The 20278-nt window shown below is 41.6% G+C and overlaps 1 protein-coding gene across 1 annotated transcript in view; it reads left to right on the forward strand.

Annotated features, from left to right (window-relative positions):
* The window catches only part of GRM3 (glutamate metabotropic receptor 3), a 242631-nt gene that overhangs the window by 204857 nt on the left and 17496 nt on the right, over nt 1-20278 (forward strand). The window contains exon 4 of the mRNA XM_018047287.1: nt 12053-13119. Coding sequence (XP_017902776.1) covers nt 12053-13119 — 1067 coding nt within the window. The remainder of the gene's footprint in view (nt 1-12052; nt 13120-20278) is intronic.

A 20278-nucleotide genomic window follows, 5' to 3' on the forward strand; every position in this document is an offset into this window, starting at 1 on the left:
CCCTTGGAGAATGGAATGGCAACCCACTCCAGTATTCTTCCCTGGAGAATCCCATGGACAGAGGAGTCTGGAGAACTACAGTCCACGGGGTCGCAAAGAGTCGGACATGACTGAGCAACTAACACTTTTACAAATGCAATAAAGGACAAACAAAACTATTTCTCAGGCTGATCTTAGCCTATGGATCCCAGATTACAATCTCGAAAGATAATAAAGTTGGCTTGTGCCACTGAGGAGCTCAAAACAAGGATAGCAATGGAAAATAGAGACAAAGATGATTTATACTAAGAGAAAGACGATGAATGCCGAAGAAAAGGAATGTTATACGTAGGCTCAGAGAGGAATTACACTTTAAACTGTGATTCAGCAAAGGGCAGCAAGTCAATGTGAGCAATTTCACAGGCATTTACAAGAAAGAGAGGGCATATGCAGCGCAGGGAAGGGGATGAGTTAAGCTGCAGGTGGGAAAGTGCAGGCTGCATCACGGGAAAGTGCAGGCTGCATCACGGGAAAGTGCAGGCTGCATCACGGCAAAGTGGAAGAGGATTATTGGAGCTTCTTGTGCATTGTGAACGGAGAAAGTGAAAGATGCAAACAGTGAGACGGACTGGATTTTGCAGGACTGTGGAATTTAGCATGATACTTTATTCTGGAGGGTATAGTCCCAAGGATCACCAATACACAAGATGTTAGGCATCCTTCAATGAAGTAAATGGAATAAAGTTTGGAAGTCCAAATCTTGGGGAAAGGCTGCATACCACATCAATCTCTGGATGATTCTCAAAACAGATTCACAAATTAGATGCTCTAAAAACTAAACCCTGTACAGTTAGGAACAAACTTTAAAGCAGTTACCTAGCTTCCACATACTATAGGTGCCTTCAGAATATTAAGGTTGTATAGACAGATGGATAGACAGGAGTATGCTATATATTGTTGTTGTTTAGTCAGTAAGTCGTGTCCAACTCTTTTGCGACCCCATGGACTGTAGCCTACCAGGCTGCTTTGTCCATGAGATTTCCCAGGCAAGAATCCTGGAATGGGTAGCCATTCCCTTCTCCAGGGGATCTCCCCAATCCGAGGGCTGAACCCGCGTCTCCTACAATGGCAGGCAGACTCTTTACCACTGAACCACCAGGCTATAATAGGAGTGTGAACCAGTAAAATAAAGGGGGGTAGTGAGAGGAGAGAGACCGGATACAGAAAGTTACCTAGGAGGCTATTATAATAATCCATTAAAATAAAACAGTTTGGGGTTGCTAGCACTCCCTGTGTGCCAGATATCACATGAGGTGCTGTTCATATATACATATTGTAATGAGAACCAAAGTTAGGGTAAGAGCAGTCCTCACTATTCACTTTCAGGAAAAAGTTGGATCAGCCAGTATTCACTGCTCCCCTCTCATCCTCTCAGCTTTTTCTATAATTTCTCCCTGTCCTTTTACTTCTAATACAAGTACTGCTGCTGCTAAGTCGCCTCAGTCTATGTGACCCCATAGACGGCAGCCCATCAGGCTCCGCCGTCCCTGGGATTCTCCAGGCAAGAACACTGGAGTGGGTTGCCATTTCCTTCTCCAATACAAGTACATGTGCCCTATAACTACAATTTGAAAGAAAACAAACATTAGACATTTGAATGCTGCCATTAAACCATTTTTCCAACAACTGAGACTCATTCCTCTTTTTACTGTTCCTTGAAGTAGGTCGTTAACAGTGCCAAATCCCCATTCTCCTTTTTCTCCTCCTGGGTTTTAGTACATAAGGATCAATAGCCAAGAGGAAAGAAATTTCAATGAGCAAGGGCTTGGTCTCTTTCCCACCGTCCTCACCCTACAATACTTCTATGATATTACAGGTAGGATATAAGGCAAAGGCCAGAAGCAGAAAAAAAGCTTTGGTTTCCTCCCTCTAAACAGCTGAATCTTTAGAGCAGATTCTAAGCCTACAAATCCAAACGTCTGTTTACATGAGGAGTGAATATCAGGACTTTATTCCCCTCATCTTCCAGGCAGGAAGAACAGAGAGCCTGGAGGAGGATCAGAGCTACTAGACAAATGTCAGCATGTCTGCATACTTTGCAGACTAGAGGTGCAAACATGGGCATGAAGATGGTCCAGGTCAGCCCTGAGAGGTTGGTGCCTCCATCAGTTGGCCATGGGAGGTAGAAGAGTACCTGCCTGTCTTTCTTAATCACTGTGATTCTAACAGGAAAAACAATCCATGAACATCAGATTCTGCCAATCACATCCACAGATTCTCTTCTGTGAAGGAGAAAGATAAGATGGAAAAAGAGGTAAAGTTAAGGAGCAGAAATCCCTCTTTCTTAGGCCAGAGGCCAAAACATGAAAGGCATTATTTTAGGAAAGCTGGACAAACCTTCTTTGCGCCAAATTCTTTCTCTACTGAGATATCACATTCCACCATCAATAGTGTATCCCTGATGACCTTTCACACTGTCCTCGAAGTATGATCTCTTTCACTATGAACAGCCCTGAAAGGAGTAACCTAAACAGAATCTAGTACTTTGATGGGAATTACTTTTGCCTAGGGCTATGTGGAAAGCTGGGGTATTGGGAACAAGAAAGCATGCTGAGAAAAAAAGAAGATAAAAAGGAAGTAGATGAATCCCAAGAACAATTTGTGCCACCTTCATTGTTACACATCTGCTCAGATGCTATCAGCAAATATGATCACGTTCTCACTGATTTCAAGGATGACTTTGGGTAAAGTCCTGATGTTAACAATGCCCAGTCCTCTGGTTTTGCAGCATAAGCACCATCTGGGAAATGAGGGAATTTATGCAAGAAAATGATGTATATATATATGACTTTATAATAGATAAAATTAACTTGGTGATAGAATCCTAACATCTCTTAAGTAGAATGATTATATATTATATAAGTATGAGTGAGTGAGTGAAGTCGCTCAGTCATGTCCAACTCTGCGACCCCATGGACTGTAGCCTACCAGGCTCCTCTGTCCATGGGATTTTCTAGGCAATAGTACTGGAGTGGATTGCCATTTCCTTCTCCAGGGGATCTTCCCAATCCAGGGATTGAACCCGGGTCTCCCGCATTGTAGACAGACACTTTACCATCAGAGCCACCAGGGAAGTATAAGTATAAGTATATATATATATGTATATATATAATGTTATATACATTATAGGTACTATGTCAGTATACATTGTCTAATTATATAATTGACATGTATGTGTGTGCTCAGTCGTGTCCAGCTCTTTGCAACCCCATGTGCTGTAGCCCACCAGACTCCTCTGTCCATGGAATTTTCCAGGCAAGAATACTGGAGTGGGGTACCATTTCCTTCTCTGGGGGATCTTCCTGATCCGGGGATTGAACCCACATCTCTTGCATCTCTTGCATTGGCAGGCAGATTCTTTACCTCTGTGCCACCTGGGAAGCCCTATATAATTGATAATTACATACTAACATATTATATAATTATATAAGGGATATGATAGAGTTCTATCAGTAAGTTAATTTAACACAATTGGAGGAAGAGCGGAAGACTCATCTGATTCAAAATGATTCCTGAGGTTGATTACTTTCTAGGAATGTTTTCTAAGAAGGAACAGAATAAATAGATTTATGATACCCTTTGCACTCTTATTTTTAGAATAATTCAAAATAGATTTTGTGCACAAATTGGGGTGAAAATGTAAAGCAATTACTTTCAATTTTGTCACCTTAATTATTTCCAGCAGAACAGAAATCCTTTTGGGAAGATGCCGGTTTGGAATTTTTAACAGAGTGTGAAAGTGCCTGATGCTCTGACAAGGTCACTCAACATACAGGAGTTCACTGATGCAGTCCCTCTCAGTGAAGACCTGCTACGCTACAGTCATTTAGGAAAAACATGACAATGTAACAGCAGACCAACATACTGGGAGGAGAAGCAGTTTATTTCCCCTGTATTCTCTTTGCACCATACCATACAGAGTGCCAAACGCATGTCCGGGCATGCATAAGGCAGGAGACTAGAAATTAATTTGCTTCCCTCATAGAAACCGCAGTTACCGCATGCTAAGCCGCCCTGCCTATCTGTGGGTGTTCATCCATGAGTGCTGAAAAAGATTTCTGCTGCTTGGCTTTTCATATGAAATGGTATACTGTTTGCTTAAAAAGGGAAACTCATTTTATCAAGTATTGTTGCAACCATGATTATGTTCAGAATGCTAGCTTTGCTACTATATTTTAAATAAGTTTTCTTTTTTTTACCAGTTTTCACTGCTGACTTACTATCACCTCTCTGAAAGGGATTTTCTCAGTTTTCAGCTTCACATTTCACTCTCGTGCAGCATTTAGAATTGGAGCCCAGAAGGCGAAGTGACTGAAGGGCAGGACAACGGGAAACAGACGCCTTCTTTTTTTTAACAAAGTGATGGACATGTGCTTGTATCCAACTTTGGTCTGGGGAAGCATTTTTTTTTAATCTATGTGATTAAATTATTTAATTCATGTGAGGTAGTCACCTTTAAAAGCATGAGGACAGATTAAATTTATCCTCAGAATTCACAATTTTTTTTTTCATAAAATTGAACACCTCTGGTGAGTGTTGCAAAGTCACAGTGTTCTTGGGTGCTTAGATTTGTGCCAGAGATGTCACATTAAAAAGGAAGAAAATTCCCACAGAGACCCCACTGCTTGTTCCCCCCGACAGCTCTTCTCGCTGTGATCTGCTCTAAAAGGGTCCCTGACACGCACCCCTGTGACACACAAGAGACTGCTGCTCTCCTACAAGGTGATTGACAGCCAGGAGACACCCAGCCGGGCTGACTGGTTTTTCCAAAATGGATAAAAGGAAAATCACAGAGATCTGTATGAAATGGGGTCTGCAGTAGAGGTGAGAGGATGTGGAGAGGGGACTGGGGGCAGGAAAGCTGTTGACGAATGTGAAAAGGCAAGGACTTTGAAGGAGAACACTGAAAGGACTTTGTAAGCTGGAAATGACTGGAGGAAGGAAAAGGACTAGATAATTATAACACCCATTTTACAACACCAATAAAGAATTCCTCTGGAATGGATGTTTTCAATTTTTAAAGAGGTTTAAGATTATTAAACTATTTCTAAAACTCTAAACAGGTATTACCTTAGACCAGGATATCTCAGTCTTGGCACTGATGAAAGTTAGGGCTGGGAAATTATTTGTTGTGAGTTTGTGATCAGTGCTTTATGGACTGGTTAGTAGCATCCCAGGCTTCTCTCCACTAGATGCCAGTAGTAGCCACCAGCCTGAGTCATAACAACCAAAATATCTCCAGACATTGTCAAATATTTTCTGGGAGGAAATATTACTCCTGGCTGAGAACCACTGGCTGTTAACCATGGCTGTGTAATAATACAGTAAACTGATAGACTCTGGGAGTTGGCGATGGACAGGGAGGCCTGGCATGCTGCGATTCATGGAGTCGCAAAGAGTCGGACACGACTGAGCGACTGAAATGAACTGAAACTATCAAAATACAAGTGCAGGCCCATTTCCTAAGACTGATGTTTAATCGGTCTCTGGTATGTGTTTGAAGTTCCTAGAATGATGATATTTGACCTACTAAGTCTAATCATCAGTTTAGGAAACAATCAGTGAATGCATACGGCATGCCAAGCATTGCCTTGGATGATGAAAGAGCAAAGATGAATGAGAGGCTAACGACCTAGTGAAGAGATGGACACACAGTGGAAACATTTCCAAGATGTACTCGATTTTCTTAATGTTAAATGTACAGGACACTGTACCAACACAGAGGAAGAACTGGTAGCCTGATGGCACAACATTTGAGATGTCCCTCCATTTTCATCAGAACTGCTAAAACTCAAAAGCAGCAACATTCAGAAGCAGAGCGACCAGAACTCACATACATAGTAGTTGTACTACTGTCAACATGTACATATGTGCACTGTACACACATACACACATCAGAAGTGCACACATGTGTTGGAAAGGTCACAGCATCACGCAGGAGATGCTCTCGGTGTCTCCCCCAGATTCCCTTAGCACTCACTGTTCTCATACATGTCAGTCAGTTCAGTTCAGTTCAGTCGCTCAGTCATGTCTGACTCTTTGCAACCCCATGAATAGCAGCACGCCAGGCTTCCCTGTCCATCACCAACTCCTGGAGCTCACTCAAACTCACATCCATCAGTTCTGTGATGCCATCCAGCCAACTCACCCTCTGTCATCCCCTTTTCCTCCTTCTCCCAATCCCTCCCAGCATCAGAGTCTTTTCCAATGAGTCAACTCTTCGCATGAGGTGGCCAGAGTACTGGAGTTTCAGCTTTAGCTTCCTTCCAAAGAAATCCCAGGGCTGATCTCCATCAGAATAGACTGGTTGGATCTCCTTGCAGTCCAAGGGACTCTCAAGAGTCTTCTCTAACACCACAGTTCAAATGCATCAATTCTTCAGTGCTCAGCTTTCTTCACAGTCCAACTCTCACATCCAAACATGACCACTGGAACAACCATAGCCTTGACTAGATGGACCTTTGTTGGCAAAGTAATGTCTCTGCTTTTCAATATGCTATCTAGGTTGGTCATATCTTTTCTTCCAAGGAGTAAGCGTCTTTTAATTTCATGGCTGCAGTCACCATCTGCAGTCAAGGGCTTCCTAATAGATGCATCTGTGACCCTCTGCCAGGGAGCTTTCTCTGGCCACAGAGCCATGCTCTGTCTGTATCCAGAGCAGCTGAAGGGGCCTGGGCCAGCCATTAACCAATGACAAACAAGAGCTGTCCCATCCCAGCTAGTGAGTAGCTTTGGTATTCTGTCCCAACACCCATTCTGTAAAGACCCCAGGGAGAATGAGACCCATGGCTCTCATGCACACAGTCTTGTTTTGGATTCATTCCTGTGTATGTCTTATTTCTCCATTTCCCTATCCACTCTCAAATCAACTATTTGAACCCAAATCTAGTCTTAAGGTTTACTGCCAGGATAAACCAGCTAAAGATGCAGCACGATTCATAGAAGCTGAAGACTATAAAAAGAAGGGGGAAAAGGCATGACCGTCAACAGCAGCCTGGCTAAGTTAATTGTGGCACAGCCATATAATAAAATATGAGGCATCAATAAAAGTAAACCAACTATAGCTTCTTTATGTTACTTGAATGAATCTCACCAAACTTAATTTTGAGCAAAAGATATTAGAATTAACATAACCCATACTTTATTACTATATTCATATCACACATAATATCAGGCAATCATTGTTCATGGTACTTAAAGATGATCATGGTACCTTTGGGAAGAAGCAAGGGTAGACAGGGATAGGAACAAGAGTACTGGCAATGTTCCATTTCCTAACATCCATAACATTACATAGGAGTATTCACTTTGTGGTAATCCTTATTTTTACCCCTTTTCTGTATACGTATTTCAATTAAAAGTTCTTAAAAATTTCATCATAGGTCATGTGAGAAAAGAAATAGATTGTGTAATGGAGATCAGGACTTGGGGAAGAGAGGGTAGAAAAAGATGTGGTAGTTATATTAGCTCAGGTTAAAAATGGTCCGTAACCAAGATTCAGGGGCCACCGTGAACCTTCCAGCTAAAACCAAAAAAAAAAAAAAAAAAGCAAAAGCAGACCCTGAGCCTTTCCCCTGAATCGGGGCTCACTAATTTCCACTCACTGCTATTTCCTCTGTGCCTTGCCTCCACACTCTTCATTCTTAGTCTAGGAAAACATTGTTCCTTTCTGAGCCTCCACCAGTGCTGAAAATTTCAGCCGTAAGATGTAGATTCTAGATAGGGAAACAGGAAAATGTATAATGAGACCTCAGACGTGTTAGCTGTGCTAACTTCTCAGGAGAACTGGAAAGGTCTTTGTACTGTCTTAACACTAAAAAAATGCAATGTTCTTTCAATAGCTTTTCTGGAACACTCACTTTCCCTTGCACCTGAGGAACTTAGCCAGTATTTTTCCAGTATGAGACAGCACTTCAGACATCTAGATGGTGCTGAGCCTCAGCAACCACTATCAGGTGATAAATAACCATGGGAATGCATCGGCAATTGTGTTCCTCAGTAGGTAAATTAATTACACGTAGCCAAGAGTTCATTTTTATTCTTTCCTGTCTTCCTGCTGCATGATGTTTGTAAGGATTCTGTTGGCTCCAGCCAGAGGATTTTGATTTCTTCACCTCTTGACCCCTAATAAGGTCTTTCAAGGGAAAAGCCATTTTCTGTCTTCTCACCTCAGTCTTTATTCCAATCCATCAAAATAGTTCACGGAAATTTCAGTGATGGCCTGGTTGTAAAATTGGAGCCATGTTGCTGCTGGTAGCTCTTGCAATCTTTATTAGCATTTATGGATGTGAACCCAGGCAGTGGCAGTTATATTCCCATTATTAACAGCCTGTTAAGAGCCACATTACTGTCTTACCTTCATTGGACTTCTGTCTGAGAAGAAAAACTAAAGAACTGATTTAATTTCCTCCTGCCATTGACCTGTGGTATTTGTAAGGTATCGACCTGCCTCATCTCTATGAAATGGACCCTAGGAGGGCAGGTCACCTTGGTGTGAAACTTCCCGAGTAAGTCCATTTGAAACTGGGATCAGAACTAACTGGATAATGAGCTAAACTGAGAAGTTAGTATGCCTGATTCGAGGCCAGATCAGGTTTCCTCTGAAACATGAAGACCTGATTTTGAGACATTAGCTCAGTGAAGTAGATTTTGGAGAAAGATTCTTAGTCTTTGTGGAAAAAAAAAAAAAAAAACTCCACTATCTTTCCAATTCTTCCCCAAACCCTTTAGTTTTTTTCATGCTGTTACCACAACAGAGGTGATTTATCTTTCCATTTTGAATGATGCTTAGTTCCCTTGGGGAAATTCAACTCGAGAAATAGGAAACTCACTGTAAAGAACAGTACAGCTCATCTCCAGAGAACCATACTTCCGGATCTCTGGACTTGAACTATTTCCCAGGTGAGTCATTTGACTCAGAAGCAACTCTGCGTGCATCAGGAAGGTGACAGGATCGATACTTTCACGCTGCTCTGTCCTGAGAAAGAGCTAGGTTTTCCTACCTGCCTCCTCACTATCCAAGTCAGTCGTGTTTGGATCAGCATTCAGGTGCAGGAAGATTCTCCCTTGTGGGATATTTGACAGATACAGTTTACCTTTTTCTTCTAGGTTCCCCTTTCATTCTTTTTCCTTCTAGTATAGACCTAGCAAGGGCTTCCCAAGGGGTGCAGTGGTAAAGAATCCACCTGCTATTGCAGGCGACTCAAGAGATCCGAGTTCAATCTCAGGGTTGGGAAGATCCCCTAGAGGAGGGAAATGGCAACCCACTCCAGTATTCTTGCCTGGAGAACCCCGTGGACAGAGGAGCCTGGCAGGCTACAGTCCATGGGGTTCTCCAGGCAAGACTCTCTCAGATCTCAAAGAGTCGGACATGACTGAGGGACTAACACACACACAGACACGGTAGCTCTTTATTCCAAACTACAGATCAGAGCACTTCTGCTGACTATGGGTTTGTTACATATTTAATGAGACAGATTTAATATGAGGAAAATTTATATGAAAAAATTCCACCAAATGACTGTTTACCACCCACTTACCAAGCACTTGTGATAATATTTGCAGCAGTATCATTTTCCTTATTTATTTACTTTGCAAGCTGTTCTGCCTGACCTGGCCCAATTATTCATTATACTTTTTAACTTAATAATTTATTTTTATAAAAATAATACATGTACATATTTTTTACATGACTTTGACAAGGCTCATAAGAAAGAGCAATAGTTTCTTGTCACCCTTTCCCAAGTCAGTTTGTCCAATAATTTGACTGTCTTGATACTGTCCTCCTTCTATTTTCTCTTTCTTTCTAAAACATCTGATTGAATGCTGAAATTCCATAGAATCTTCTCAAATCTTTGGTTTTTTTCTACTTTCCTTCTGAGCATTTTGGTCAAACTTTGAGAATTCTCTCAAATTTAACTTTTAATCCTTATACTGACTTTCTATTTTCTGCTCTCAATTCCAAAAGTTCATACTTGCTCCCTGAGTGTTCCTTTTTAAGAATAGACTGTAGCTGTCTCCTAGATGCAGCCTCTTTCCTTATCTCTCTGATCTCATTGTTATTATAAAGTTTTCATCTTTTGCTCCTTGCATTGTCTCTATTGATGCCAAATTTCCTTTCCTGGTTGTTTGTCTTTCTCTTTCAGGTTGGAAGTTTACTCAAATATCTGGTGTTCCTTGATTGTTAATGTATATTTTCCTTTTTTATTATTGTATTTTGAATAGGTATTATAATCATATGCTTCAAAATGAAAAAATATAAATATAAAAGAATTCAGTAAAAATTTCCCACCCATCTTTGCCATGCATCTGCCCACTTCCCATCTCTCGTCATAGGTAACCACTATCCTTGGGCATCCTCCCAGAGCCTTTATGCACAAGAGCTGTAGAAGCCACATTTCCCAGCCATTCTTGAAGTTGAGTGTGACCCTGTAACTAATTTCTAGTCAATAAATGTGAACAGAAACACATGCCACTTCCAGGTTTATACTTTTCGGAGGCAGGTGCAACTACTTCATACTCTTTTTCTCCTTCCACCGGGTGGATGCTGATGGGAAGGAGGCCCTAGGAACTGGTACAGCTTCGAGATGGAAGGGACCCGAGTTCTTGAATCAGCGTGTGTAGGAGAGATACCCATGGACCAAGACCTTAGCCTGCTGCGTGAGGGAGACATACACTTCCATTGTATTTGAACCCTTAAATAATCTGGGTCTATTTATCCACACAGGCAAGCCTACTCTAACTAATTAAATTTGTCTACACATCACAGAGACATCAGCCACATTCTCTACATTTAAGGAAAGAGTAAAAGTCAGCAGTGTGAAATAGTAGGCACAGAATCAACCAGAGAAGGTGGCATAAAAACGGCAGCAGATGTTGGCAAGAGACGTGATGAGCAGCAGCTGGAAGAGCGGAAGCAGACACGCCTAGACAGCTGCTGCTCTTCAGTTCAGTTCAGTTCAGTCGCCCAGTCGTGTCTGACTCTTTGTGACCCCATGAATCGCAGCACACCAGGCCTCCCTGTCCATCACCAACTCCCAGAGTTCACTCAGACTCATGTCCATCGAGTCAGTGATGCCATCCAGCCATCTCATCCTCTGTCGTCCCCTTCTCCTCCTGCCCCCAATCCCTCCCAGCATCGGAGTCTTTTCCAACGAGTCAACTCTTCACATGAGGTGGCCAAAGAACTGGAGTTTCAGCTTTAGCATCATTCCTTCCAAAGAAATCCCAGGGCTGATCTCCTTCAGAATGGACTGCTTGAATCTCCTTGCAGTCCAAGGGACTCTCAAGAGTCTTCTCCAACACCACAGTTCAAAAGCATCAATTCTTCGGCACTCAGCCTTCTTCACAGCCCAACTCTCACATCCATAGATGCTTGCAAATATGTAGTCAGAATCATTATCCTCCAAAATATGAAAATACTACAGTTGAAGGATTATGGATGAGTGTTTTTTTTATCTGAATCATCTAAACTGTTTAAAAGAAAAATACCATCCATTTATGGTGAAAATATTTTTTCTTGACTTTGAAGGAGAAAAAGAAATCTTCCTTTTTAATTACATACTTCCATGAAAATATTTAATTTCTATGCATTCAATAAATAATACAGATATGATCCAAAGTTTTGTCCATTCCTATTTGGAGTTTTTCAAGAAATGAATATTTATATACCGCATAGACTATGACTGCATGTTCGCCGTTCCCCAGTTCCCCAGTTCCCCAGTTACATAATCAGCTCCTTTGAAGGCAGACACTATATTGTACTCGAGGATTGTCACTGGCACTTGGCACATAGGAGGCACTCAGGAATGTTAAGTGAATGAATTTATGAATGCTTGAGTATTCCAGTAGCTTTTAATATGTAAATTCAATGGTAATTGATAAATTATCTCAGCCTTGGAATCTTATTCCCTGTTATTTCAGTTTTGCTAAGTGTATGATATAGTCATTGACTGATCATACTTAAGACACCTAAACAGTGTTCTTTTCTTTTCCTTTTACTTACACATCACAGCTCCATTCATCGCAAATAAAGGTGTAGATAGCATTGTCAAGTTTGACACTTTTGGAGATGGCATGGGACGATACAACGTGTTCAACTTCCAGTATGTGGGTGGCAAGTATTCCTACCTGAAGGTTGGTCACTGGTCCGAAACCTTATCACTAGATGTTGACTCTATCCACTGGTCCCGGAACTCAATGCCCACTTCCCAGTGCAGCGACCCTTGTGCACCCAATGAAATGAAGAATATGCAGCCAGGGGATGTCTGCTGCTGGATCTGCATCCCCTGCGAGCCCTACGAATACCTGGCTGATGAGTTTACCTGTATGGATTGCGGCCTTGGGCAGTGGCCCACTGCAGACCTGTCTGGCTGCTTTGACCTTCCTGAGGACTACATCAAGTGGGAAGATGCCTGGGCCATTGGTCCAGTCACCATCGCCTGCCTGGGTTTTATGTGCACATGCGTAGTTGTGACTGTTTTTATCAAGCACAACAACACGCCCTTGGTCAAAGCATCAGGCCGGGAGCTCTGCTATATCCTGTTGTTCGGGGTGGGCCTGTCCTACTGCATGACGTTCTTCTTCATTTCCAAGCCGTCACCAGTCATCTGCGCATTGCGTCGACTGGGGCTGGGGACCTCCTTCGCTGTCTGTTACTCAGCCCTGCTGACCAAGACAAACTGCATTGCCCGCATCTTCGATGGGGTAAAGAATGGCGCTCAGAGGCCAAAATTCATCAGCCCGAGTTCTCAGGTTTTCATCTGCCTGGGTCTGATACTGGTGCAGATTGTGGTCGTGTCTGTGTGGCTCATCCTGGAGGCTCCAGGCACCAGGCGGCACACCCTTCCAGAGAAGCGGGAAACAGTCATCCTAAAATGCAACGTCAAAGATTCCAGCATGTTGATCTCACTTACCTACGACGTAGTCCTGGTCATCTTGTGCACTGTGTATGCCTTCAAAACGCGGAAGTGCCCAGAAAATTTCAACGAGGCCAAGTTCATTGGTTTTACCATGTACACCACGTGCATCATCTGGTTGGCCTTCCTCCCTATATTCTATGTGACATCAAGTGACTACAGAGTAAGTCTTGGAATGCTTTCTCCTTTTCCTTCTTCCTGTATCCTTCTACAGTTTTGTTATGTAGAATTTACAATAGATTCTCTTTATCTCAGCAATCAGGTAGCTGAATAACAAATGCTATGGTGAACTGCCATGTTGCATATGGAAATTAATTCACTGTGTTTTAAAAGCATTCAATTTGTGCTTACTATGTGGAAAACATTGTGCTAGGCACAGAGAGGAAGATACATGTATACAGCATGGTCATTCAAACAATTTATAATCTGGTGGGAGAAAAGTATAATACACACACACCTTTAAAACTTTTAATTAAATTTAGAAAATGAATGACGAACGAATAAGACTTACACCACTAGAAATCTAATGAGAATACTTTAAATTAGACACAAGAGGCCCAGGCTACCATCAGTCGATCTATAAGTTAAAACAGACTTGCGATATTAAGCCAGGATCACTTTAAAGACCTAAAAACTCTCACTTGAGTTTCAGATAAGCATCGTTATTTCTCTAAAATGGGTTAAAATACAATGTTTACTTATTGTACTTTTCCTAAACTTTAGTTCCTGTAGGCATGGTATATATATGTAATCCTTGAATTAGTTAAAAATTTTACTGTCTATATTCAGGCAATCAGTGATATGTAGTCCAAAGTTCTGGGCTTCAATATAATTATCATCTTTTCTAAAAGAAACTGATTCATCATTCTATCAAAACTTCTCAAATTGTTGAAATGATCCATCAGTTGCTCTTGCATTTAAAATTGTAATTTTAGTATCTTCCAATGAGTGAGTATGAGTGAGTATAGGAATTTTTCCCTCTTAAAGCAGTCGGTTTTTATTTTCTATATTTCTTAAGTTATCATAAAGTTTTCCAGAGGCATTATGGTTTCCTTGTTACACTGTGATTTCACCAAATAAAGTGCCTCTGTAGGTTAGAATAGTCTCCATAACTTTTGTTTATCAGCAGTTCCTGTGTTGCCAAGCTCTTGAATATCGCAGCTCAAAAATAAGACAAAGCTATTTACAGCAACAGATCAAGAGACCGGCAGAGCTTAGTGTGTCTGGTCCATTGAATTATCCACCAGCATATGACTCAAAGCTCTGGACGACCACAAAGGGAGAACGAGAAAAATGAAGACTATATACTCAGTGTTGGGGTGACCGTCAGGCTTTCTGAGTCTATCTATAAACATTTTTGAAAATCTGTCAAAGGAAAAAACATCAGAACCAAATCAGAGGTCAGAACTAAAACGAAAGGCCAGATTATATGCACCACAAGTTTTGAGTGTGGAGATTAAATGGAGAACTACAGTTCATGTATTTCAATACCCCCAATTCTATCTTTTATTTTTCAGTACACATCACCCTCTTAAAGACCTGTAAGGATTTTTTTTTCCAGTTCTTAGGTAGCCATCTTTAGTAGATAGGACTTGGGGTATTGGGACTGCAAAATGGTTATTACACTGTTAATTATTTCAGCCTCAACATATGATTTGAAACTATTCTTTCTCAGAAAAGCTAATTTTAAAAAATAGCAGAAAATACTACTTAGAATGAAATTTAATTTCATTGGATGAACTAGCATTTATTTCTAAAAATGACTTCCCCCCTTTAACATGATAGCAGTATCATGATTAAATGAAATTAGCTGAAGCCCCAAAGTTTCACCACATGACAGGTTACTAGAGAAATGCAGCAGAGAGTGTAAAATGCAGTGAAGTTGAGTGTTTGAGGTGTGTGCTAATTAAGGCAACAAAGCATACAGAGATCATCTGGGGTCTCACTTATCCTTGCACTAATGCCAACCCTAAGTTTACAAGAGAACTGAGAAGGTACACCAGAGCCTCCAACACAGTGGTTCTCATTTCAACTGCACACTGAATCAACTGGGTAGCTTTGAAAAGCTACTGATACCTGGGGCAGAGCCCCAGAAATTCTGATTTAATTGGCCTGATCTGTGGCCTGAACTTCAGGATTTGTCAAAGCTCCCCAAGTGACTCTCACTTACAGCCACGATTAAAAATCACTGCTCTAATGAATCACATGCTCTTCTCATCTAATAGATAGCTTTAGTGTGGCCTGCATTGTTCTGAAATTCTTTGAAATATCTGTCAAAGTTAGAAAACTGAGAAATTTTATATAGCTATCCAGATTCTTGGCTCCTCTTAACAAAGTGAAACATGTGAACCCTAATTCCTACATGCAGCAATTAGCTGGTTGAGTACTGTTCATGTATCTAGACAGAACTCTCACTCCTATTGCCCACAATGCCCACCAACCCCTGAATTCTTACACTCGGTTTCCTTCATGTATGAAGTATTTGAACTCGGGCCCCTTGTTTTAGACTGAGATTTTAAATTTCTCAGAGGTAAACCATGTGGCTCAGATAAAATCAGCAGCACTAGAAAAGTACCCATTAATCTAAGAACCAGCATTAGAAATCTGGACATCAGTCAACAAGGTTTATGACTCAGTACTTTGCCACCCACTGGGAGTTACACATAAATGTAAAGTACCATTCCAATCTTCAAAAAGCTTATACTCCAGTTGGGAAAAAATAACAAGAATGAATGAATCCAAGACTAATGCAGAATAGTTTATAATTAAATTACTGATACAAACTCTTAAATGCCTATTTGTTTCAAAAAAAGTGTTCGATCAGTAAGAGCTTGGTCTTTCCAGGAATACTCTTGCTGAAAAAGGTGAGATTTCACCCTGGACCTTCATTGGAAAGTGCAATTAAGGTAGTTAGAGAATATAAGGCTTACAGGGAATATTCTTGAAGCAAAATAGAAATGAACCAAGAAAATATGGTCATATTGGTTGTTCTCAAATGGAAGGTAAGGGGAGTCCAGTAAGAAACTCATGGGAACTGGCAATTTGGTCAGATTATACCAGGTAAAAGAATTCATTTAAATAATGTTTAAGGGCTTTGAGGTCTTGTGATTTTTTAATTTTTTCTTGTTTTCTTTTGGTTGGTTGTTCGCTTGGGCAAAAAAGTAACATAATTAAGGTAAGAGGGAAAGAAAGGAACTGACTCTACCTGTTCGACCTCCAAGACCTTACTCTGCTAAATGCTTTCATACTTGAGCTCACTTATTCTCATTAGCACCCTGGAAAGCAAATTTCATTATCCATTGGAAAGATGAGTAAACAGACTCAGAGGATAATTAACGTCCCAGGTGGCACAGTTAAGAAATAGTAGGACAAGATTTTTGGATCCAAATCCGTGCCTTTCATGCTACACCACAAACTTATCTGTTCTTAATAGGAGCAATACATTTGTAGGAGTAAAGCCTAAAACAAGCAAGGCTAATTGATGCTATAAGAGGCATCAAGACAAAGCAAGCAAAAACTTGGGTAAGAATCCAAAACTGTGAAGAATCTTAGAGGAATACCCAGACCATCTCCTTTATTGCAACATAACCGTCCTGGATAGTGTAAAGAAACAAACACTGAGCCATCAGGGATTCAATACATAGTGTACATGGTGTAAATAAAAAATTAGGCCATGTTTGGGTGGAAAGTTTTCCATAAAAAATTAAAATGGTAATTACTAAGTATTTTGTTCAGTCATGTTTTCCAAAAGTATTTGAGCCTTTATCATGGGCCTTGGAGATACAGCAATTAATATAGACCAGCCCCTCCTTTTTTATAACTTATAGTCTAGTAGGGAACAAGAGGAGATAGAGATGGAGAGTGAGTAATGAGCAAGTGAAAATTTGGGATAACTCATGCAGGGGTGAGTGCTGTGATGGAAGGGAGAGCGGGGATGCTACTTCCCAAGCTTTAAGGTGTATACACCTGGGAATCTTGCTAAACATTTTGATTCAGTGAGAAGGGATGAGGCCCAAGATTCTGGATTTCTAGCAAGCTCTTAAGTGATGGGAGATGCTGCTGGGCAAAGGACTGTACTTCAGGTTTCAAGGTGCTAGATTCTTTTCTGGGGTTGGGACAGGCAAAGCACTTATTCTAGGCAGAGACTTGGGGGTGACTTTAGAATTTTTTTACAAGGTTTAAGTACTTGCAAAGAAATTTCAGTGTTCCCACATTGGATATTTGAAGACTTAAAGAAATGTATCACATCTCATTCTTTCAAAAAAAAATCTTTGCCACCCCTCCTAGTACCCATTTCATAATACTCTACTGAAAGATGGAAAAGCCAGACAGGGGAATTCCACACACTAAACAGATGAAGCAGTAAGCACAAATGCCTCTAGGCAAAAATGTCATAGCAAAGAAAGGTGTATCTGGCTACAGTTTAATGAGTAGATGGAAGTGTGATTTTATATGAGAGGTAGGCAGGGCGTGGGGGGCTAGACCACATAGGACTTCAGAGCACATAGCAAAAATTTAGATTTTGTTCTATATGGAAAAAGAAACCACTGAAATTCACTTTTAAGCAGAACAGTTTAGTGATCTCACATTTTAGAAAAAAAAATTCCATCTGCTGAAGACACTATATGACAGAAAGGCAAAAGCAGGAAAGGGGAGAGTGGTTAGGTATTGTGGTAGGTGTTCCGGTTGGAGCTGATGGTGTCTGGAGCCAAGGGTAGGATGTCAGTGATGGAGACAGAACCTGCCAGGAACTGTGAAGGGTTTTTAAACCATCGCACAGTCTAACAGGTGAGTCCACCACAGTTTCAGGGATGCTGACAGAAAACAAGAGATTCCTGATTCAGAGACAAAGGACTTTATCACTCATAGCCACCACTGTAGCTGGAACATCAGCATTTGTGTAGGCTTCCCAATTTCCACTAGGCAATGCAGAGTGGGCTGGTCACGCTTGCATACACAGTCATCAGGACAAGATCAGTATTACTGACCTTTCACCTTCTCTTTGAATCTGTCACAGCCCAGCACTATTACCGATCTTATCCTTTTTTTAAAAGGTGGGTATTGTGTTCATCATAGGCTTTTAGCAAGAAGTGCCTCACTTGTCTCATTCTGATCCCAGCCCTAACTTCTCCCTAACAGGTCTGGGTATGATGGTGACTTGGTTGTCTGTAACCAACATAAATACTTGAGTTCTTACCTCCCCAAAGTTTCCCAGCATACTGGGTCTGATGCATACAGTTGGCAGCTACCCTTAGGGATGGGGAGACTTTCATCCAATCCTTCCTGTCTTCTTAAGGCAGCTACAGTCAGGATGGAGAGTAAGGGAAGAACCAGGTAGAAGGCAAATCTGCATGCCAAGAAGGAAAGCACATTTGCTATGTGTTTCAAGCATGTAGAGCTATGCATGGTTCAACTGAATGAAGATCCGATGTTTCTGAGCACCCAAAACCTTGAACTGAATGGCAAAATCATCATTATTATCACTGTTCAACTTTGGAGACCCCTTGACTCTGGAGGCCAGAGCCAGGTAGCTATCTGCCTGGGAATATTGCTTGTATATTTCAGCTTACTTGGCACTGACTCATATAGACAGCAACATTTTTAAAGGCATCCATCTCAACTCAGGGCATTGGCTATCTCAACACAATGACATCGCTTAGTGTCTTGCCTGGTTTTAGCATAGAGCTAGGCAAGTGTTCCAGCACTGCAGCTGACTGTAAGAATCTCTCTAGATTTCCTCACATCAGTTTCTCATTCTTTGGTGTAGCTCTTTTGTCAGCATTTTAAACCCAATATGGGTCAGTAAAAGCCCAAACACTAGTCTGTGCCTCATCTGTGGTCTTCCAAAGCATTATTCTGTTTCACAGAAATCTCATAGAAAGGACCAAAGCTCCTTTTCTGCAGCCAGGTTTCCAGTGTAAAAAAAGCTGAGACCTTTGTCATCTTGGAATGGATCTAAGTTTGGCAAGAGAGACCACAGCAGGGGATGAGCCAAAAGGGGCTCAGCTGTTGCCATTCCTCCTTCACAAGCACCAGTCACCTGCCTCCCTCATCTTCCAGGGGAGGCAGGCAAAGTCCCAATGATTCACCTGGTCTCTGCAAGGTTCCTCTTTTCATGGTCAATGTAGTCACATGTCCCTGCATCTTTTATGTGGGAAAGAGTGTAACTTTCTGCCCATCAGGGATCCAAATCAGAATAGGGAGGAAATCCACCCCATGCCCAGAGGAGAGTCAGCAATGATTTCAATACTGGTCCAGCAGCTCTATCTAAACCCACTTCCTGTTACTCAGCCTGTGACCCCATCTCTCAAATCTTCTTCATTGTTGGCAGTAAAGTGGAGCACTATTTATTGCTTGGACGACCACATTACTTGGTCAACCTGTTTACCACAGATTCTCTGGACTTCTCTCGAGGCCTGTTAATCAGCCCCCATTTCCTCTTTGGGAAAACCTTTCCAATCTCACTGTCACAGCTGTCAAAGACCATAAAGTCTAGATTTTACTCAACTTATTCTAACTTACCATGCTACCCTGCCAGTTTTGTAGACGCTGACAAAAAGGACTTTGTAACTCAAAGCAATAGCAGTAGCTGGAAGTTTAGCACTGGCTCTGGTTCCCTGAGCCCTACTTTCTGAGGACTAGGCAAAGGGGACTGTAACCACCGCATAGTCAGTGGTGGCATTACCCAGAGGAACTGTGAGATTAGGGAACCTGAGTCTTCTCTAATGGATGATATGCTGGTCCCTTGTTTCACAGACACTATCTCCATCTCTTAAGGCTCTTTGCAATAAAAATCCCTTGAAAAGAAAATCTGGAACAAAAGCAGTCAGAGCCACGGCTTGAAAGATATAGAAGCCCAAGAGGTCGTAGAGGATTATCTTCCAAAAGAACAAATACAACTTGCTATTGGACTGGAAGTGTGGGTGTAAGGGAAGTGGACAAACTGAGGATGGCTCTCACTTTGGGGGCTGCACAGTTGGGTGGCATTTGGGGTCACTTAAATGGAGACACTGGAGGAAAGGATCAAGTCTGCTTACAGATTCATTCTGATTTGCCCACTGCATAGCCATAACAGTACGCCAAGACAGCAGCTGAGTGCATAGGTTTGGAAGCCCAGAGGATAAGCTGGAACTAGTACTACATATGTGAATATCATCCACACAGGAAGTACTTACACCCTGGAACTCAATGAGATGGTGAAGGGAAGAGTGTCCAAAACTGAGTTCTGAGACACTCCAGCACTTAGAGCTCAGGGAGAAGAGGAACAAGTTAGCAAAGGTAACTCGGATGAGGAACTGTCAGTGAGGGAAGGATGTATCCAG

This window comes from Capra hircus, chromosome 4 (genome assembly GCF_001704415.2).
Source record: "Capra hircus breed San Clemente chromosome 4, ASM170441v1, whole genome shotgun sequence".
Lineage (NCBI taxonomy): Eukaryota > Metazoa > Chordata > Mammalia > Artiodactyla > Bovidae > Capra > Capra hircus.